The sequence below is a fragment of the Peromyscus leucopus genome, chromosome 10 (genome assembly GCF_004664715.2).
Source record: "Peromyscus leucopus breed LL Stock chromosome 10, UCI_PerLeu_2.1, whole genome shotgun sequence".
Classification (NCBI taxonomy): Eukaryota; Metazoa; Chordata; class Mammalia; order Rodentia; family Cricetidae; genus Peromyscus; species Peromyscus leucopus.
In genome coordinates, this window is record NC_051071.1 from 225,673 (window position 1) to 247,960 (window position 22,288).

General features: G+C 55.5%; 1 protein-coding gene across 1 annotated transcript; it reads left to right on the forward strand.

The window, feature by feature from the left end:
• Window positions 1–4,236: 4,236 nt before the first annotated feature.
• Window positions 4,237–7,451, forward strand: Adra2c (adrenoceptor alpha 2C). The gene has a single exon (XM_028882287.2). The coding sequence runs from the start codon at window positions 5,577–5,579 to the stop codon at window positions 6,951–6,953; it is 1,377 nt and encodes a 458-aa protein (XP_028738120.1). The 5' UTR covers window positions 4,237–5,576; the 3' UTR covers window positions 6,954–7,451.
• The last annotated feature ends 14,837 nt before the right edge of the window (window positions 7,452–22,288 follow it).

Below are 22,288 nucleotides of genomic sequence, written 5' to 3' on the forward strand. Positions count from 1 at the left end.
CACACCCAACCTCCCATGACTTGCCTGCTCCTTTCCTTCGCTCGAAGACACCTGTGTTCACAGGGGACCCACAGGCATACTCCAAGACACTCTGTGTCGCAAGATCCTTGACTCACCCAGACATAAAAGGTATGTTAGACACGCCGTGCTACAGAGTCACAGGTCCTGGGGACTTGACCACGGGCAGCTTTGGGTGTACAGTGGGAAGAGCTTATTTAGTTTGTGCCTCAACAGCAGGAAGCCTGGCCAAGGGTGGCTTCAGGGCAGCTCCAAAAGAGTGGCATTGGGGGGGGGGGCATAGACTGTTTCTTCTGTGATGTTCATCCTTGTCCTCATCTTCTCTTGGTCACAGGACAGACAGCTGCTGCGTCTCTTGGCATTGCATCCTCATACGCGTGACCAACCAGGAAAGGTAGCAGCAGGCCTTCCTCTCCATTTTTCACTGACAAGGAGGTCTTACCAGCCGGCTTGGACCCTACAGCCTCCCACCTGCAGGCCTTGGGCCAGGGGTTAACAGACCTTCTGGGCAGCCTGGAGAGGAGCCAATGAAAGAAAGGTGGTTTCTTGAGGTCATGTTCTGAAGCCAATTGGCCACACAGTCCAGGCTCCAGGCTCTGTGTCAGCAGTTTCTAAAGGCCAAGGCTGGAGGAGCGGGATCGGGGAACAAGAACCCTTGATCTGGTCATTTGTGTACCTGCAGGGCTGCACACAGACAATGCTAGGTTGTGTCTGCAGACCCAGTGAGGGACTTAACAGATGTGGAGACTGGGGGCTGAGGCCCTCAAACACCAGCTCAGGCCACTGGGGCAGCAGTGGGAACATCTGCAACTCTCAACACTGATATAGGGGTCCAGGCTGCCAGAATGGCAAGCTGGAGGCAGCGAGGCTGCAAGCAGCCAGGGATGCAGAAGCAGGCCAGAGCTCAAACCCCAGCCGACCAGTGCCAAGACACACAGTGGGTACGCAGAGAGAGAGAGAGAGAGAGAGAGAGAGAGAGAGAGAGAGAGAGAGAGAGAGAGAGAGAGATGCTGACCCTCTGTTTTCCATTACACCCCATGCCAATCCCAGCCAGTCCCGCAAGCACTTCTTCCTCAAGAGGGCTGCGCCAGCTCTGTTGGAACTCTACTTGCCAAATCAATGATCAATATGCAATGGATTCAGTCTGCAGGCTGGGGCGCCAGGAGCTGGCCCGGCTGCCGGATCCCTGCCACGTTCTGACAAGACAGATTGGTCTCTGGAATTCTTCAGGGAGAGGCAGAGAGGGAAGCAAACTCCAGCTTCCCCTGGCTCATCTTTAAAACTGAAACTGCACATAAACATAGAGGGAAAAAAATCCCCAGTTCCACTCCAAAGAAAAACACGTCCTCTCGCTCTTGAGACAAGAGACCCAGCTGTTTCCATGACTCTGTCACCAGTCGGAGCTAAGTGAAGCGAGGTCTCTCCCCGACCCTGGCTCTCCTCAGTGCCCACAGGCACCAACCAAAGACAAAGAAGGGCAGGTCAGCGGAGACTCTCCCTCAGGGAGAGGGAGTATCTGAATGCCAGCACGGATCTTAGCGGCAGCAGTGCAATGCGTTCATTCTAGACAGGGAAACTGAGGCCTGGGATTGGGGGGCGGGTCACTCAGCTGCCAAGCAGCAAAGAAAGCCATAATCAGGAGCTTAAATTCACATCTGATGACTCCACTCAGAATCAAGGTGTGAACGGTTGCACACACAACATATGTGCATCGACATATTTGTGTGCATGCATGCTTATGTGTGGCTGTGTGCATGCATTGTGTATGAATATGTGCATACTCATGTGGGTAAACATGCACATATGTGTGTGCATACATGCCTTTGACTGGTACTTACAGGTGCAGAGATACACGTGTGTGGGAGTAAATACACAGGTATTCTGTAAAGCATATAAAGGTATGTGTGTACACACATGGTGTAAATGTATGGATATGCACATGCAAGTGGTGTGTAAGCATGCATGTATGTATGAACAGGTGCACATGTATACACACATGTAAATGCAAGTGCATCTTCATGGACATCCATGTCTATAGGCAATGGGTATATGTGTGCATACTTGAATAAATATACTTATGTGGGTGTGTGTACATGAACATGGGTGTGCATGAATCCATGTGGGAGTTGTGTATGTATGTGTTCATGTATACCTATGAGAGCAGCAGAGTAATCCAAGGAGACCAGCTCCCATCAGCACCTGCCAGGCTGATCTGCAGCCTATTCACTGCACCCAGGGTTCATCAGAGACAGACAGCCAAATCCCTCTGCAGAGGCTTGGCATGGAACTGAAGGCCCAGGACCCAACGCCCAGGCACTATGTGGCCCTGGCTGGACCAACCCCACCCTTCTAGGCATCACACATCCGTGTGTCTCTGAATACCCAGGATGCTTTGCTTCATCTGGCTTTCCTTCTGAAATGCACCAGGACCTTCCCAGCATACCTCCACATAGTGGTACAGACACACTCACTGTGGCCAGTGTGGCCTGCCACCAGCCGCTCCTGAACACGGTCTTTGGGGGGGCGCACACAGCTTGCCTGCCACAGAACAACCAGAAGGAGACTGTCGGGCCTACTTGGCTGTCTCTGGGCAAAGGGGCTTGTACAGCCTCTTTAGAAGTTCCTTCTGTCCCACAGGCCTCAACACCTGCCCCAAATGCAGCCCAGGGTTGCCTACCCAAGGGCTAAGAGCCCTTACCTCTGGCTGCTGGCCCGAGTGGAGGTGCGGCCAGCGTTCCCACAGCTTGCAGCTACCATCCCCAAGAGCCCAGGTCACTCACTGGCAAGCCTTCCAGATGCCCAGCTGACCCCGCACGCCGTTCCCAAGGCAGATCCCTTTGCCTCTGTATGTCTTGTATCTAGACAGCCACCACTTGTAAGCATGAGGTTGTGCACAGTCAGGGCCTGGGATAGACGACTACCTGTTGTCCCCACCGTTTCTCACAAGAGGGCTCCTCTCTGATCCGGGGAGGTCCACAGTGCTGGCTGCAGGGGGAGAAGCCATCTCTCCAACACTTGTATCTGACCAGTGCCCACTTGCCCTTCTCCTCCTCATCTTCCTTTGCCTGCCCCCCCCCCCCATCTCCAGGACCAAGTCAGTCACTCCAGGGAGCATTTTCACCTAGGAAGCATCCCATCAGAAGGAGCACCCACATTCCTAAGGAGTTCTCTGTCCTGGGCAGCAGCCACACACTAGGGACTACCTCAGTCCCTAGGGAGCATGGACCACACGGCCTCTTCCTATAATACTGCCAAGGTGATACGGGCTGTCGCCTCCTCCCAGAAGCTTTCCTAGCCAGACATGAGCAGACACAGGCCAGGCCTCCTCTCACTCAAGTGTGCTGCTGATGGGGTGGAGGTATGGAGGCTTCCGCACAAACAGCTGAAGTTCTTCTGATCAGTGGCCCCTGTTAGGGCCTCAGGATGAGAAGGACCTTTTTAATAACCATGGTGGCTCTTCCTCCCAGGTCACATCCACAGACGACAGCACAGGGCACTTAGTTACTCCTGAGTGAGAAAGTGCCCGGGATGGGCATCAGGAACCACCCCCTGCATGGGCACAGGACTCACGACAGACAGGCCCCTGTTCTGAACTGTTTGACTTCTTCCTAATCCTAGTTGGGCACCCCTGCCCTGAGGGAAGGCCCTGTGGGTCCCCTGGAGCTGCAGGGCTCCCCAGGAAGCTGCACTGTCTTCGAGGACTGCAGACCAGAGACAAAAGCTCCCCTATTGAGCTCAGGGAGGAAGCAGCCACCAGGGCAGGCACAAGTCCAGGCACCATAGGTCATTGCTCCAAGGTCCTCGAGATGACTTTCTGGGCACCAGAGCCCCTCTGCTAGTGTGTTGGCAGCTCCCCTCCCTTTCCCATCCATCTGACTGTGTAGGAAGAGGTCCTGGCCAGCCTTGATGGGGAGAATGGTCCCCCTTCAGTCCTAGGACGGAAATGTTAAGTCTAAGAACTCCAGTTTATTTCCTTGTCCACCTCCTCCCTAGAGCTCTGTCTCCATAGACCTGGGGCTGCCTGGGGCTAGAGATCAGTGTCTAGCACTCAACTCAGGTCACAGGTGACAGGACCTCTGTGATATGGACACACCAGATCTCCCCAACATTTGCTCACTCTCCCTTGAACCCACTCCCGCAAAATCGCCCAGCTTATGGCAGGTCAGTCTGGGGTTTGTCAAAGGCATTGATCTTGAGTGTCCCCTCCAGCTTTGAAAAGCAGGGTCGCACAGCATAAAGATTAAACTTTGCCAACATTGGTATAGAGCTTGGGAGCCTGATCCGGGCCTCCACTGGCACCGCGGTTATGATTCACGATCCCGCAGCGCTGGGAGGTGCGCAGAGGAGGGAACTGAGGCCGACTGAGGAGGTGGCTCAGCAGGGGAGCAGGGACCCCAAGCTCCACAGGAACGATGCACACAGGCAGTGCCGCGTTCTCTGCCACGCTGCTACAGGCTCGCCCACCAATCAGGCCGCGGACCCCGAGCCAGACCCTTGTTGCAAGCGGGTGTGCACGCCCGCGCGCTCCATCGTTTGTAACCTTAACCGACTGAGGTGGAGGCTACGGTCTTAGAAAGAGCAGGCTTCTAGAACTCACCGCTCAGGCCAGCCCGCGCTCAGCCCGGCCCCGCAAGCTGCAGTCAGCCCTGGAGGGGGCGCCCTCGCCGAGTGCGCGCCCTGCGCCGCCGCCTCGGGCTCCTCCCCGGCGCCGCCGGCAGGTTCGCCCAGGCGGCCGCGGGCTCCGGCTGCGGGCCCGCTCCCCCGGGCCGGTGGCTCGGGCCTGCGGGGCGCCCCGCCCCGCCCCGTTGCGCCCTCCCCGCTGCGCAACTGGACTCAAGTTGGAAGCCGAGCCCGGGCGGCGGCACTTGCGCCAAGCGCACCGCGGCGGCTGCGAAGACGCTGCACCGGCGAGCGGGGAGGGCGAGGCGGCGCCCGCACGGCCGAACGCGGACCACGGGGGGCGCCCGCACCCAGAACAGCAAGAGGACAGCGGGTGTAGGCGCCCAGCCCGCAAAGTAAAGTTGCAGTCGGAGGTTGGGCGCGGGGGCCCGGAAGAGCGGCAGCCCGCGCCCTGGTTCGCCTAGCCCCAGCCAGGAGGATGGGAAGCAGATCGTCCGTGCTGCCGCCTGCCGCCTGCAGCCTGCAGCCCAGTCGGTTACCTGGACCGTGGAGCCGCTAGCGTGCGCCAGCTCGGACACCGCATCTCCGTGGGCTGGCGGCCCCGGCGCTCCCACTGAGCCCAGGCCGAGGGCGGGGCCGCGCGAGGACCTGGGACCTACCCCCCTTCCCCCCACCGCCGCGTCGCTGCGCTCTCCGGGCACCTCCAGCTCTGCACTTACGCGCGCGGCAGCTGCGGGGAGCCCGGCAGCCACGCTCTCCAGCGCGCCGCCCGCCCGCCGGGCCACCACGGCCGAGGGCCGGCTGCGGGGCTTCGCGGCCCCAGCAGGCACGCCGGAGGAGCAGGCGGCGATGCGGACGCCGACCCTGGCTGGGGGGCGCCCGAGCTGCCGCGACTGCGCCCCGGCTCCTGGCAGGACCGCGTAGCTCGCGGGAGGACCATGGCGTCCCCGGCGCTGGCCGCGGCGCTGGCGGTGGCGGCGGCTGAGGGCCCCAACGGGAGCGACGCGGGTGACTGGGGTAGCGGCGGGGGTGCCAACGTCTCGGGGACTGACTGGGGGCCGCCACCGGGCCAGTACTCCGCAGGTGCCGTGGCGGGGCTGGCAGCCGTGGTGGGTTTCCTTATCGTTTTCACCGTGGTGGGCAACGTGCTCGTGGTGATCGCTGTGCTGACTAGCCGAGCGCTGCGCGCCCCGCAGAACCTCTTCCTGGTGTCTCTGGCCTCAGCTGACATCCTGGTGGCCACACTGGTCATGCCCTTTTCGCTGGCCAATGAGCTCATGGCCTACTGGTACTTCGGGCAAGTGTGGTGTGGTGTGTACCTGGCACTGGACGTGCTCTTCTGCACCTCGTCCATCGTTCACTTATGTGCCATAAGCCTGGACCGCTACTGGTCGGTGACGCAGGCGGTAGAGTACAATCTGAAGCGCACGCCGCGCCGTGTCAAGGCCACCATCGTGGCTGTGTGGCTCATCTCGGCTGTCATCTCCTTCCCGCCTCTCGTCTCGTTCTACCGCCGGCCCGACGGCGCCGCCTACCCGCAGTGCGGCCTCAACGATGAGACTTGGTACATCTTGTCCTCCTGCATAGGCTCCTTCTTCGCGCCCTGCCTCATCATGGGCCTGGTCTATGCACGCATCTACCGCGTGGCCAAGCTGCGCACGCGTACGCTCAGCGAGAAACGTCCCCCCGCCGGCCCCGACGGCGCATCCCCGACCACAGAGAATGGGCTGGGCAAGGCGGCGGGGGAGAACGGGCATTGCGCGCCCCCGCGCCCCGATGTGGAGCCAGATGAGAGCAGCGCGGCAGAGAGGCGGAGGCGCCGGGGAGCGCTGCGCAGAGGAGGACGGCGGAGAGAGGGCGCCGAGGGGGACATAGGCAGTGCAGACGGACCGGGACCGGGGCTGGCGGCCGAGCAGGGCGCTCGGGCGGCTTCTCGGTCCCCGGGTCCCGGCGGGCGCTTGTCGCGGGCAAGCTCGCGCTCCGTCGAGTTCTTTCTGTCGCGCCGGCGCCGGGCGCGCAGCAGCGTGTGTCGCCGCAAGGTGGCCCAGGCGCGCGAGAAGCGCTTCACCTTCGTGTTGGCGGTGGTCATGGGCGTGTTCGTACTTTGCTGGTTCCCTTTCTTCTTCAGCTACAGCCTGTATGGTATCTGCCGCGAGGCCTGCCAGTTGCCTGAACCGCTCTTTAAGTTTTTCTTCTGGATCGGCTATTGCAACAGTTCGCTCAACCCGGTCATCTACACGGTCTTCAATCAGGACTTCAGGCGCTCTTTCAAGCACATTCTCTTTCGCAGGAGGAGAAGGGGCTTCAGGCAGTGACCCTCAGGCCGCCTGGCACTGACTTCCCAGACAGCTCCGAACTCGGGCAGGCAGAGGGACCAATCAGGGGTGGCCACTCCAGAGTTCCAGGAGTGGCCTGGAATTCAGAGCCCTTTGTGGAATGTGGCCAGCGGGAGCTGGGCGAGAGACAACTGGGCCTCGGGAGTGGGGAGGAGAAAGGGACACCCCTTTGCCTTCCCATCTCAGCGAGTGGCTGTGGCTAGGTTGTGGATCCAGCTCCTGAGAGAGCTTCTGTGGCGTGTGGCTGTGAAGTTAGGGTTTTAGAGGGCAGACAATTGCAGCAAGAAAGGACCCCACCCCACCCCCAAACACTCAGTGTTCCTTGTGAGCAAGGACTGACTTCCTATGCCCTAAAAAGCGTCTGTCTCGGGGAGGAGAGGGTGCAGACAATCTCTGATTACTGAGAGTGTTTGTTTGCCAAAAACAATGACAGCCAAAACAACCAAACCATTTTCTAAATAAACCTTTGTAATCTAAGTATCAGGTGCACTGGTCAGTCCTTAAGCTAGGGTGTGGGGGAACTCTCCAGACTCTCCCCTGAGTGCCCCACACAGGCACATATTCAAGTCCTGACTGCCTCTCTCTCGTGAGGAAGGGAGGTATCTCTTTAAATAGTTAAATGTTTGGGGTATATGCAAAGTGGTATACTCAAAATTCTTTCCTGTAAGTGGTAAGAGGCAAAAGAATGGAGGGCCTCAAGCTGATTCCGAGTTTAGATCCTGGGGAGTATCCTCCCTACCCCACCCCACCCCCATACCTCACCCCCACCCCCTTGCTCTGCCCAGGTGTTGCACTGTGTAGTTCTGGCATCCAGTATACTCTGAGTTGCCTCTTTAAGTGGGCAAGATGGGGTGAGACCTGTCCCAAGAAGTCTTCCCCCACCCATGGGGTTGGCGTTGTGGCCAGACGCCTTTGCCTGGTTGCTGGACGGTGGGGGTAAGCTGGACAGTCCCCAAGTATTGCTTCTGAATCAGAGCCGAGGTCATTGTGGCCCAGAGCCAAGGGAACCTGTTGAGCAGGGGAGGGCCTAGAGACCCCCAAGGACTTCCCCTCAGTGCCACCCACTCTTGCCTTTTGCTCAACCCTCAGTCCCCAGCATAAAATACTTTTGAGAGCCTTCTTGTCTCCAAGCCAAGACCCCATGAGCTCTAGTTAGCCCCATGGGACAAGTCCTGGCAACCCCCAGGGAAGGTTGAGAGGAAGGTTGTTAGGACCTGGACCTGGGGTGGGAGAGTTGCCTCTACACCTGTGATCCAACTCACTCCAGTTGGGTAGGCTGGAGGGCTCTTGCCAGGGTCCCTGCTGTGACTGCCTAGCCTGTATCTCTCCTGTGTCCCCCACCCCCATCAGTCCTGTCCTCCCCAAGTTCCTGCTGGAGACCAGACACCAGAGCAGGTCCTTCCTGGCCCAAACTGCCAAAGCTGTCTCTTGGGAAAAGAGCTCTCGGGTGCATATGTACATCTATACACGCACACACACAGCTGCATAGCCTCTTCATCCACTGTGGATCCTCACCATATCCCACAGTGTCAGGCCATCACTTCATGTGGTGACACACTTACTGTGTTCTGGGCTTAGACCCAAATGGGGAAACTGAGCCTGGAGTGGTGAGAGGAACGGAATCGGGGACCTAAGGTGGATCAGGGAGACCTCAGTTCTCTCTGGCCCTGTGAAGAGAGACCTTTGTAAGATGCCAATCTGGTCCAAATTCACAGTTAGGGGCCTCGGGGTGATACATGGGAAAGAGCACAGTTGATCCCACTAGGGAGAGGATTGTGCCCAGGGATTCTCCTATATGCTTCTAGGAAGGCCTCCTGGGCCCAGGGCCTCAGAATTGCTACTAGAGAACCTGCATCTCAGAGCACCCAAGAATAGAACCTAGATTCTTGATGAGATGGGGAGGCAGTCCCATCCCCCTGCACTCAGTTACCCCAAATCCAACCCAAGACACTTTTGTCTTAAGCAGAGTAGCTTTTTTTTTTTTTTTTTTTTTTTTTTTTGATTCTGTGAATATTGCTACAGGCACATTTCATGAAGCTCAGAGAGGCGAATAAACTTGTCTGGGATCACACAGCTAACCATAAGACCCAGGCAGGGTTTGGGTTCCCTGGTTCAAAATTTGACCATAAAATAAAGATTTCCAGGCATTTCTTCACCAACCCTTAGGTTGTGGGGAATGGATTCCCACTGAGGAGGAAGGGGCTCAGGCAGGGACTAGCTGTAGGCAAGGGCAATTGTGTTTTAGGAAACTAAATCCTGGGATTGTGGGTAGGAGAGGAGAGACATAACAGGAGGCTGGAAAAAAAAAAAAGTCTGGGTGCCAGGTTGAAGGTGTGTGTGTGGGGAGCTTTGGGTCCCTGGAAGGCTGAGTTCTGCAAATGTGTTGACCCAGCAGCCAGAGCTATCCTGTTATGCAGACTGGGGTGGTCTGATCATTTGTGAGTTCCAAGGGCCTTGGGTGCAGTAGGGGCCATGTCAGCCCAGAGCCAGGCCTCCTGGGGATTATCCCTGTGAATATCTCCAGAGCTCTGCTGGGGCTGTCAACAAACCCTATGCTTTTTCATTTCCTAAGCCCAGGAATGATGCTCTAGGCTCTGGCTTGCACCCCACACAGTGGGGTAGTTGTTCACGGTCTCAGGGTCGATGCCCGGGGAGGCAGCTAAGCAGCTGGTTAAAAAGACAAGCCCTCTGCAGGGCCATGCTGCCTTGCTTGTGTCTCATATCTTCTGAGGGTGAGGTGGGGTGCTCACATCTCCCTGGGATGCTGTAAGCCCTGACGGTTCCCACATGCAGCCCTAGTGTATGGAGGAGGACCCCCGTGAGCTGTGAGCCAACAGCTCTATCTGCTCCTGTGGTAGCTGTGATCTCTATGGTCCTGGCATTAACTGGCCTCCTCTATTTCCAGGTCTCTTTTACAAAGTCAGAGTTGTCCTACTCTGTCTGTGGTTGAGGAGACTGAGGCTTAGAGGTGACTGTAGCCCAGGTAGTGGGAGAGAGAAGCAGAAACTACTTTGAAAGGCCCAGCTGCAGAGAGCCCAGATTCTGAGCCCTAAATCCAGCTCCATGGTTGACACAGACGTGACTCTGGCCTAACAATAGAGGTTGCACAGCCTCCAGAAGAGTTCGGGCAAGATGAACTAAAGTCACCCCAGCAAGGTGGAGGAGGGCAGGCCCTGAATGCAGGGTGCTGCCCTAAGTACAGGGTGCTCAGGTCACTCTGCCTGCCCCAGCCTGCGGCACACATGGACACATGTGAGTATACTTAACCCGGATGCAGACGCTCAATCGGTGGAGAGGGAAAAGATAATCCGGATATCCCCTTACAGCTCAGGACGGAATCCAAAAGAACTCGGGATTGCTAATACTTAAAGAAGCAGCTCGGATCTCTGAAGCCCCCCAGGGTGGGGGCGGAGGATGGGAGGCACGTTGCTGGAGCACCTGATGGCGAGAAGGCCACCCTTCCTGGAGTGCTGGCAGTGGCTGTATTTTTATATCAAATCGATGGGCTGGGCTCAAATAGTCCAGCCCAGTGTTGTTTCAAAACACTCGGTGCCTGCAGGCCTGTCTTGAGTCTGGCTGGGCCGCTGTGACCTTTTGTCCAGTTAAACGCCAGCTTCGAGGACCTGTGGCAGTCCCATATGTAAGGAGTGAGTAGAGGAGATGGTATCCCCAGAGTGTGTGCCAGCCCATACATTCCCCTTAGCTGGGGATACCTGGCACCCACCCCTGGGTGTATCTCCGGGGCAGAACTTGAGTGTGGGGTGGGGATTTCATGGATTTTGTGGGTCCTTGGAACTGAGGGACAGAAAGGGGAAGTGGTAGGGGCCTGTCTGCACCACCAAAAGAGGGTCTGGGAGGGACCTGCGGGTTCCTACTAGGTCTTCTCCTACTTGGCACCCAGTGTAATAAGGGCACAGCTCCCCCCTCCCCACCTCCTACACCTCCCACCGAGGCAGAGCAGGGGGTGAAAGGGCCAGGGTGCCTCCAGCAGGGTGCAGCGCAGTCCTCTGAAGTCAGCCTAGGAAGTCGGGTCAGCTGCAGACTCTGGGCCAAAAGCGAGCCCCGGGGACCAAAAATGTATTTCTTCCCTGCCAAGAGGATTTGTGGTTGCTCACAGTAAAAGCCCAGGGACAATGGGATCATTATGGTCAAGATAAGGAATCAGTCCACTCAGGGCAGAGAGAATGCTGGGTAGTGAGCCGGGTGGAAGGCATCCTCCCCTCAGGTCTGAACACAAACCAGGCCCAAAGCTGCCTGGCAGCCACGGAGCAAAAAAGAAACAGGATATGCACACAGTTATTGACGTGGGGTTGACAGAAAAAGCTGAGGACCAGGAAGTCTACAGCATATGACCTCCTCAGCTAGGGAAAATCTGCTCCCAGGAAGGGTTTTCGGGCACCTTGGAGAACTCCCAAGCACTCAGTTCACTGCGCTGGCCTGGTCTCCAGGCCCGGTCTCCATCAGCAACCACGGGCCCGAAGTGTCAGAGTCAGGGACATTGAGGATCAGCAGCCATGTTTGAAACTGTGGCCATGTAGCTATGTGACCTCCACATTCCCACAGTCACATGAGCCTGGGGTTACCAAGGCACCAAGGCTGCCAGCACCAGGAGCTTTCAGACTCTTCCCAGCCGGCTCCCATGGCCCAGGACAAACCCACCTCAGAAGAGTCCCTTCTGGTGCCCCTTCCTGCTCATCACCCTGCCCCTCCCTGATAACTAGTGTTAGTTCTATGTCACACCTGCCCTGGCACCTGTGTCCAGCTGGGTCCACCTGGTCCACCTCACCTCCAGAGAGGCTCTCTGAGGCTAAGCTAGCCACTGCCCCTGTTTTCCGGTTGCAGACATCAGGTCTGTGCTGATCACTGAGGTGGTCACAGCAAACGGCTGAAGAGCTTGCCGCACTGAGAGACCCAGGCTCTGCCTCACTCCTCCATGATGCTGCAGGGGATTTTCCGTTTGGAGTGCAGGCCCGGCTGCTGCCTCCGGCTGTTCAGATATTGGTGGGCGGGTTTCTCCCCCATTTGATCAGCTCCCTCTGACTTGTAACTCCGGAAGAAGGAGCATCTCCCCGGGGCTGCTGCACAGGAGCAGGCCTGCTTGCTGAGCATGAGGACAGGGATGCCCACCCAGGCTGTCTGGTGCAGAGCCTCCCTGTTTCACCAAGAGCATAGTGAGGAGGGCCGAAAAGACAACAGTGACAGAGAATGGGCGCAAGGAGCTCACTGCGTGCCATACCCATCATACCACTGTGTCTGCCTCTTACGCCCCATCAGGAATGCCTATTTAACAGACATGAAAACTGAGCTCCGAGGAGGGAAGGCATGATGCTGGCCGTGACCCTGAATACCCCAACACTCTGCCTCCCTCAGCACAGCATCCTGTCAGTTTTGAGTTGAGCAAACAAGCTTGGAGAAATGAAGTTGTGTGTGGTGGATAGAACCCGTGCTGCCCTGCCTGCCCATTTCTCCCATTCCTGTATCAAACAACACTTAGATTAAAGTTTAGGCCAACAGGCCTGGTCAGTGCCCAAGACCTACATGCCACTCCAGTTGCTTCATTATCCGTGACTGAAGCCACAGACTGACCCTCGGCGCTTCTGTGGGAGCTGCAGCAGGTCGGCACCCATGGCAATGTGAACACAGCCTGCTTTGTGTTTGGCACGTCGTCTTAGAAACGACTCAGAATAATGAGGCAGCTTTTAAGATCACCCCACCCAGGATATAAAATGCCAAAATGTTTGTGGTGAAAAATAATTCAGTTACCGGTTTCCTACTGGGTGCTGCCATCGCAAATCGAATTGGAAGCAAAATCAGCCCTCTTTGAATTGGTTCAAATGAAGCTGTTATTCAAAATTGATCGTTGTTTTTGCCTCCATAAGGATTCAATAGGAGGCAAAACAATGGAGTGATTATCTCACTTTTGGTATCGCTAAATAAAGGCCCTGGCTAGACAGCCACAGCTGGACAGCCAAGGGTGGGTTTGCCCTCTTGGCAGAGGAGAACTGGAAAGGGCCAGTCTGTATGGGCTCCAGGCTGCGCCTGCAGAGAGCGGAAGATCGGCTGCCATTCATCTTGCTTGAGCATGTTCGCAGGTGTCTGCTTCAGGGCCTGGGCACAAATGATGATGGCTGGGGGGATGGGCAGGGTAGCGCCTTTATCCCTCAGCATAGGGATGGGTTTTGAAGTTGCTATAGCTGACCATGTAGTGTAACTTCGGGTTCCTGGAGCCAACAGTGCAGGAATGGAACACGGTTCAACTATGGCTTGCACTAAGCCTCGGTTTTCATTCTTAGAGCCATGAGAAGAAAAACACATTGTCCTGCCTCAGGCTTGGGTGAGGACCTAGAGTCACCAACCGTCTGGTGATTGTGGGTTACAGAGCCTGAGCTTGACTGGGTCTAAGTCCTCAGGCAGCTCTGCCTGGCTTTGAGTCTGACCCAGTCAGGCCTGGGATATTGACTTCCCAGGTTTCTAGTGTCCTACCCCACTTCATCTCATCCTGGGCTCCAAATGGGCCTGTGTCCAGTAGGTACTTTATAACTGCCAGAAGCACCGTCTGTGAATACGTGAGAGGTCCAGGCCTGCCCCAGAACTGCCATCATGCCATCAGACTTGGGGTTCATAACAGAACCTCATAGCTAAGCAGAGCAGGGGCACGTCTACCCATCTTCCAACTCACCTAGAGGAACTGTGGAGGCCAGACACCAGGTCTGGGACCACTGGGGAGTTAGTACCCATAGAGGGAACACTCCTCAAGCTTCTGCTCTGTCCTCAGGCAGCCTCCAGCACCCTAGGCTGTCCCCATGTGCTTGCACATACGGACAACTGCAGCCTGGAGCATCAGGCATCACCAAGACCCTGAGGTCCCTTGGATGTCTCCATGCCAAGGATGCTCCCCAACCCGAGTCCCTCCTATCAGGAGAGTTTATCACTTGTTGAAACAGCCCTACTTCCGAGGAGTGCACCCTGGGTAAGCGCCCTGTTTCAGGAAGGAGGGACAATGCCTCCCAGCTCCCACCCTGGGGTTTTCAGAGGAAGCTGGGAGTGTTCTTAGAAAGTCCATCTAAATTGCCTGTGTATCATTCTTCTCCCTTTTACTGGTGGTCCTCAACACTGTGCTCATGGAACTGTCCCATCATGTCACCTGGGAGCCCACAAGCAACAAGGAGACCAAGACCAATCAGCTCAGGTCCCTGCAGATGACCAGAGGAAGAAGACACTGACCACTATTGGCGTCACCTGGGCATGGGAGATGGGACACCTTGGGTCATAGTGACATGGCCTTCTGAGGTTAAAAAAAAAAAAAGTGGAGTTGGACTCTGTGGGAGGCTAAGGGAGCATACTGTGTGGCTATCTGGCTCACTCTTAAGCCCTTACTGAAGCCCCCCCCCCCCACCATCATTTCAGACCACAGAGCCTAGCTGGGGCCTGGTATTGCCTTTGTCCAATCACATCTCTGCAGGTAGAAGCATTTGCCCATCCATAGTGTCACCCAGCCTTCTTTAACTCTGCCAGTGTTCATTCATCTGTCCCTGTATGTCCCTGTCACAGCCAGGAAGCAAGCCTGAGTCACCGGTCCAGAGCAGGAGTGGGCTCCAGACATAGACTGGGGATGTTGCAAGGTTGGGGGACAGGGTTTTTTTGAGGGGGTTGCTGTGGCAGGAGATGAGCCCAGGGCACTGGCCACTCACTGAGGTCATCTGTGAACTAATACCATTTATCTCCCAAGAGGAGGCTCAGCCAGGGTGGATGTCTGAACTTGTCCAGGTCACCCAATTGTGGAGTGACAGGATTTTACATGACTTGAAAATTAGCTTGACTTGAAATGAATAGCATACCTCTGTATCATGCTGCCTCAGAGTTGAGGGACATGGCTTTATCAAACGTGAGTGCGAGGGAGGGGGTGTCCCAGGGGCAGGCCGACACCCTGGGAGTGGCACTTCAGTAGACAACCTATCCTCGACCTCCCTAACCCTGGCGGGGGAGGAACCTGGGACATGAGATGGCCCCATTGAGAGGCAGAAGCACTCAATGGAGATGGCTTCACTGAGGGGAGGAAGTTCGGATACTGTGGACGAGTCCACAGGACTAAGGCTGGGACCCATCTCCTGGCTCCTTCAGCCCCCCCCCCTTGCTCCTATCCGATGTCCTTGGGAGGAAGTGGCCATCGTGTATTCTGTGGTAGCAGGGCTAAGCTGGGGTGCTGTCTCCCAGAGGCAGTTCCTAAGTGAGGGAAGCAGCATGGATGCCCTGGAGAAGCGTCCGCCTTCTGTGCCTGCTCAGCCATGGGGAATGTGGCTTTGTGGTGCCCTGCATGTGTGCCCCTCAGGGGCTTTCTGTTGTGCTTTTTGCTTTTTGGTGTTTATAAGAGCCTTATTGATAACAGAGAAAACCTGGAAAGAGCCCCCCAAATTCATAGATTGATAAATGGATCAAACATTGTTGTATCCAAACTAGCTGCTATGGTTCAGTGCAGAGAGGAGCATGCTGTAGATGTATGCACGCAAGAAAAGCAGTTGTCTGGCCTGAAGAGCTATGTGATCTCGGACTTTGTTACGTGGCCTTTTGCATAAGAGATTTTAGTCTTCACAGCATTTTGGGGTTCGCAGCTGCCATATGCCCCTCGGTATGACTGAATGTCTCCATCTGTAAATGAAGGTACTCTGGGGAACCAACAGGGAGAGTGGGCGTGTCCTCGTGGTAGTGGGTGTGGGAAAGTTTTATCAGCTATGAAATGTGGTGCCCTGGCCAAGGCTCCTTATCAGAGTCTCAATAGGCCCTTAGAGGCAGTGGCTGATTGGCCTGCCCACTGGGCTTGCAGATGGTGGGAGAAACTGGTCTGTATCCAACTCAGAAGATTCTGGAAAAGTGCCTCAGTCTCATTGCTCAGAGCTGAGGAGGGATCCTCTCAACCCGACCTGGTCTCCCCAGAGGCCTGTCATCTGCTCTGTAATGATGGAAAACTACTAGCCTGCCCAGGAGCTCTGTTATCTAGCATCAGTGTGCTGGAGAGGAGAGTGCTTGGGGCCAGGAGAGCTGGCAATACCACGAGCTTCCTTTCTGCTCCCAGAGAATGAAGGTGTCGTGTTGTGCCATGGTCCAGCTGCTCTATGATTTCTAAGGGTCCCCACCCATCCTGGAGCCTAGAACAATACAGTCTGTCCTGTATTGGGAATGGATCGTTCTTTCTGCAACCTCAGCAGGTGCCTCCCCCGAGGAGCTCTGTCTTGAGTGTCTATGGGGCAGAGCAGGCCCTCCTCTGGCATACCCTTGCGGAGCTCCAAGGGCATTTTACCGTCCATGGAGACTGAGATGAGAACCGAATCTCCGGGACCCCAACCCTGTGGGCAAAAGGGCACCTGGGCCTAGCCTCCTAGAATAGGCTGAGGTAGTTGCTCATGAGAGGGACGGACGACCCTCCCCCACTCCCCCGCCAATCTGCATGTGGCCCTGACACTATTCTGCATCGAGAGCTCAGCCAATGCACAGTAGCTGGGAACTGTGGTAATATACTGGGTACCCTAATAACATTTGCTTGAAGATCAGAGAGACAAAGGAAGAAGCCACTGTCACATCTTGACCTCTAGGACTCCTCAGCCTGAAAAGGCTTTCTAGCTGAAAGAGATTTAGTTCCTGTCTCCTCATGCCTTATATACCTTTCTGCCCCCAGCCATATTACTTCCTTCTTAGTGCTGGGATTAAAGGTGTGTGCCACCACTGCCTGGCTCTGTTCCTCTCCTAGACTGAGTCAATCTCATGTAGTCCAGGGTGGCTTTGAACTCACAGAGATCCAGATGGATCTCTGCCTCCCGAGGTCTAGGATTGGTGTGTGCTACCACTGCTTGGTTTCTATGTTTAACCCAGTGACTTGTTCTGTTCTCTGATCTTCGGGCAAATTTTATTAGGGTACACAATCTATCACCATAAGGGACCTCTGCAGCCTCTGTAGACAAGAGACTGTTCTCGGGCCTGGAGTACAGGGAAGGAGGGTGTCTGTCTGTCCTCACTCTGGGCGGTATGCTGGGCCTCCTCTGCTAGGATCTGGCCAGGCAGTGAACACGTAGCTGATATTCAGGCTGGGCCAAAGACTTCAGTGTCAGCCACAGGCAACAGACACTCACTAAAGACCTCGTATGTGCATTCAGGGCTGGGGGAAGAGAGAATGGAAGAAAACCCCAATATGTCACCCCAAATGTGCTGTTTGACATGAACGTTTCTGAGCTGAGGCGGTTATGAAACAGCGAAGGCAGGAAGTCTCTCTCTCTCTCTCTCTCTCTCTCTCTCTCTCTCTCTCTCTCTCTCTCTCTCTCTCTCTCCCTCCACACCCCTGTCCCCTTTCTCTCTAAAGGCAGACATCAATAAATTCTCTCAACAAACAACACTTGTCAGTCCGGGCTCAGCCCAGAGGAGTGGCCCAGCAGCTGCCACTCCGGAAGCCCCCGGCCACTTCCTTCTGTCCGATCCCTTCTCTGAGCCCTCTCTCTGGTAAGGGGGCTCTGCAGGCTGCACTTGTAAGCTGCTGGTGTGAGCGGCTGAGTGACAGCCTTTTGCCATTTCCTCTCGTTGTTTGATCCTGGGGATTTGCTTCTTGCTGGATGACTGTGAGGGTTGAGGCGTCGTGTGCACTCTGGTAGGATGGCCACGGAACGATGTCACCAACCCAAGATCCCCGACTACTGTGTCGGGTCCCAGTGTGCAGCACCCCAATACAGGAAGTCTGGGGTGGGAGAGGTACACCTGTGTCAGGTATGCCTGTCTCCCCCACTTCCTGCTTCTGCCAGTTGACCAGCGGTAGCTTGACATCACAACCCAGCACTCATGAAAAGGGGCCCAGGTCCGATCCCACCCGAGCTGATAGGTCAAGAAGCAGAGAGAGACTTTTCCCACCTGGGACCCAGGGTTGGGAAGGAAGATGGCCCTGAACCAGGGAGTCAGGTCCAGAGGGTAAACAGTGTGCATTCCCATGTCATTCTGGAGCCCTGACTTCCAGGAAGCTGTGGGCTGGTTTCTGCCTGGGTCCGTGTTTCTTGTGGCCTCTGGTATCAATGCCTTCCAGGGGACTCTCTTCCTGCTGCCTGGGCTCAGCACTGTCCAGGCCAGAGGCCTGCACTTTTGTCTCTCTGCAACCCGGCTTCATTCCGTCATCGGGAGAGATAAAGCAGTAGGGCGTGGAGTGAGAGCTGCTGCGTGACTCTGATTTCGGATGGAGATATGTGACAGCCAGATCTGCTCAATGACTTCGAGAGGTCCAGAAGGTTCTTCCTCAGCCCATACGGGATGGCTTCTAGGCAAGGCTGTCCTCAGTCCAGGCCACTGAGGTCCCACACCCAGCCTTGTTCCTTCTCCACTGGCTTTTCTTCAAGGATGGGCCCTACACTTGTTTTTACTCTCCATTAGACTGAGGCTCTGGACAGGTTTCCTGACCATGTGGCCTGTCAGAGACCCCCCCCCCCACACACACACACTGTCCACAGTCTAGGACGCTAGGCTGCATGGCACCAGCCCCCAAGCCAGGCTGCAAACATCCGGCTCCTGGAAACACCTGGCTCCCTGCAACAATCCTGAGCTCTAAGCAATGGGAGCAATTTCAAACGCTGCGTCCTGGTGGGGCCATTAAAGCAGAGCAGCCATGAGCATTGGAGCTATTTCTCCTGCGCTTCTGACAGGGGGAGGAAAAATCCCCAAATAAAACTTGTCCCATAGCAGTTGCCACTAAAATGTGGGCCCCTGCAAGCCTTCTTGCTCCTCAGCTCCATGATTTCTCCTTCTCAGGGGGGAAGAGCCCCACACAGTCCCCACCGCACACCAGTAAACCTGTCGTTCTAATAAACAGCTTTCATTTTGAGCTCCCTGAGAAGGTGCACACCGGGAGACGGTGGTGGTTGGTTGATTTGCAAAGTTAAATCTCACTAGCTCTCAGCTCTGATGGAACTCAAGGTGCCAGACATGGGCTTTTTATTGTTGTTGTTGCTGCTGCTGTTTTGAGCTAAGAAGGGACTTTTTTGAAAAGGAATTTTTTTTTAGTTATGTTTAGGTGAGCGTGTCTGTGTATGGGTTTGTGCGTGTGAGTGTACTGCCCACAGGGGCCAGAAGGGGGAGTCAGAGATCCCTGGAGCTGGAGTTACAGGCAGTTGCAAGCAATCCAGTGTGGGCATTGGAATCTGACTTGAGTCCTATTCAAGAGCAGTTTGTCCTTTTGAACCATAGAGCTACCTCTCCAGGCCTTTAAGAGGAAATTTTAAGAAGCTGACATCTGTGCTGGGTTTTGTCTGATCTTCTTCCTTCGGAGCTCTCATTAATGGACACTCAGGCTCTCTTGAACGGTCCTGGTGACAGGGTCCTCATCACGTCCCAGTGCATCTCTACTCCCTGGCAGGACTTGCTTCAGAGCCTGAAGAGGAAGATGGGTCGGAACTGTTCCCAATTGTCCAGACAGTGAATGCTTGCTCTGCTGGGCCCTGTGCTGGTGGCATGGGCTGCCTTTCAGAGAACAGGCCCATGTGCTGACTATAACACTCAAGCAGCTGCCTGCTTCGGCGTAGTTGTAACAAATATGAGATGTGAGTGTGAGGGGTAGGTGAGGACTCATCCAGAATCATCCAGCTGGCCCAAGGGAATGCTTCATGACACAGGCTGAGCCCATGATCCCTAACCAGGGCCCTGGGAGTACAGACCTGACCCTCCTCAGACATGGGAATGAGTCCAAGGCTGTAGAGAACTGGCTGTCCAGCCTGGTGCTTCCTCAGTGTACTGGGCATGTGCAGGAATAAGTAAGTAAAGCCATGATGCTCTTCAGGGCTGCTGGAGCACCAGCCTTTTATCTTCTCTCCCCCAGTTCTACCTGCTTAGCCCAGCTCTATTGCCAGGTAGCTGCTGGGTTACCCCAAAGCACCTCTTATTGCAGGAAGCTGAGCTGTGCTCTGAGCCTTGTGAGTGGGGAGAGGCTAGATAGAGCAGGCCCAGGGCAGGTGCCCCCATGCTCAGGGCCTCATCTGAAAAGTGAGGGAAGCAGACAGCAGCATGGGGGAAGGACGCTGGACTTTTTAGATGAAAGCCCCTCTTAAACACAGGAGGCAAATTGGAGAAGGGTGGAGTCCAGGGCAGATGTATGTGGCAAGTGCCATGGCTCTACTGACCCCAAGGTTAGCTTACAGACCCCATGGATGGGGACAGAAACTGACTCCTTGTGGTTTCCATTGTAGCCACAGAAATGAACAGTAAGAGCATTTCTGATGCTTTACCAGCCCAGACAAAATCAATAGGCTCTAGAAATACAAGACCAGCTGACCTTTGAGATTTCTAGCAAACCTTGGCAAAGGGTGCTGTGGGGGCTGGCTGGTCCTTGGTGCTGAGGAGCAGCAGCCCTGGATTCTGTGTTCTCACAGGGTTGAGACCCAGGTCCTGTGTGTCCCTCTGAGGAGCTAGCCTTATGAGCATGCAGACTCTGGAAGGCTCTGTAGACTGAGACGCTGTCTCTATGAATGCTTTGTTACTGTCTTAGCTCTGAGCTGTTCTAGAAAAGCCTGCAGCAGCTACAGAAGGCAGTACCACAGTCAGGGCTAGAAAAACCCTGCTGCAGAAATGGAAAAGCCAATCCCAGAGAAGGAAGGATGCCGGGGTCGGATGCCCACTCTGCCTCACTGGCTGGGTGTCTGCCTGCTCTGATGTCTGCCTCAGGCTTCCCAGCTGGAACGCACATCCTCATGGACCCCAGTGGTGCTGGCCCTTGCTCAGAAACTGACTTCATTCTTGGGTGTCTCCTATAATGCTGAGTTGTGCTGGGCATGGGCTGCAGATGGGCAGTGGGCACCTCTGTCTGTGCTGTAACGACAGGACTCTGAGAGGAGGGAGGGATGGGAGGAGGAGGTGGGGAGAAGAGTAATATAACACTCTTATAGGGGGAACAGCTGAAGAGAGTGCAGAGCAGGCAGGAAGGAGACAGGGATCATGGAGTCCTGTGGGCCACCAGCATGATACTTTTGCTGGAGTGGCTGGCTCCCTCCTTGGGGAAGAACAGAGGCCCTGGAACCAGGCCAAGCACCTCAGACCCCAAAGAGGCTTTTAGAGTTAAGGGCTGAAGTTTAGAGTAACTTTAGATAGTCTAGTGTCAACTCCACTGGGGTGTCCTGGACCCCCTCCACACAGGTGTCCTAGACCCCTCCACACAGGTGTCCTAGACCCCTCCACACAGGTGTCCTAGACCCCTCCACACAGGTGTCCTAGACCCCTTCCACACAGGTGTCCTAGACCCCTCCACACAGGTGTTCTAGACCCCTCCACACAGGTGTCCTGGACCCCCTCCACACAGGTGTCCTGGACCCCCTCCACACAGGTGTCCTGGACCCCCTCCACACAGGTGTCCTGGACCCCCTCCATACAGGTGTCCTAGACCCTTCCACACAGGTGTCCTAGACCCCTCCACACAGGTGTCCTGGACCCCCTCCACACAGGTGTCCTGGACCCCCTCCACACAGGTGTCCTGCACCCCTCTGCCCAGTTGTCCTGGAGCGTGTCCACCCAGACAGCCTGGCATGGAATGATTCCCAGCCAGTCTGGGTTCAGGGTGAACGTCCAGCTGTGTCATTCAGCATGGATGCCTGGCCCCTTTCCATGGAGGCACTCCATGTGCCAGTTGCCTGTCTGGGAAGTTAATTTCTGGAAGTCCAATCAGAAGGAGAACTGATGGAGGACAGATGAGACCAGAAAGGGGCTCAGGATGGGAGCCTCTCACCGTGTGCGGCTCACTGGCTGGGCCTCCCGAAAGTGTCTGTAGAGGATGTATATCAAGTTGCCTGGCCAGCCTCCAAGAGTTTATGCCATCCACACCAGAATGCAGCAGCACACCCTACACACACACACACACACACACACACACACACACACACACACTCTCAGAGGACAGCTGGATCTCTGACCACAGGCAGGAAGGCTGGGCCAGTGGAGACAATGAATGCACTTGGGTCCACCAGCCCATTCTGACGATGTCATCTCAGCCACCTTCAGCCTGGCTACCTCCAAATGGATTGTACTCAAAGAAGCACAAACCTCCTGTCTTAAATGCCTGGCCTCTCCATTTCTTTTAAACGTGTGGGATTATGCCATATGGAGTTTTATGTTCATGGAAAGAAAGGAGCAGATAGCATGTTGTGCCCCCGAGAAGGCCCTCTGAGAGATCCTATTAACCTCTTGGCCTCTAGGGTATGTGACTGCGAGTAATGAGCCATAATGACATTCAATTAACCTAGGAAGTCCATGATTTCATTTCCTTGAAGGTCTGCTCTTACGTTGAATGCACTGTTGGTTTAGACAGATAT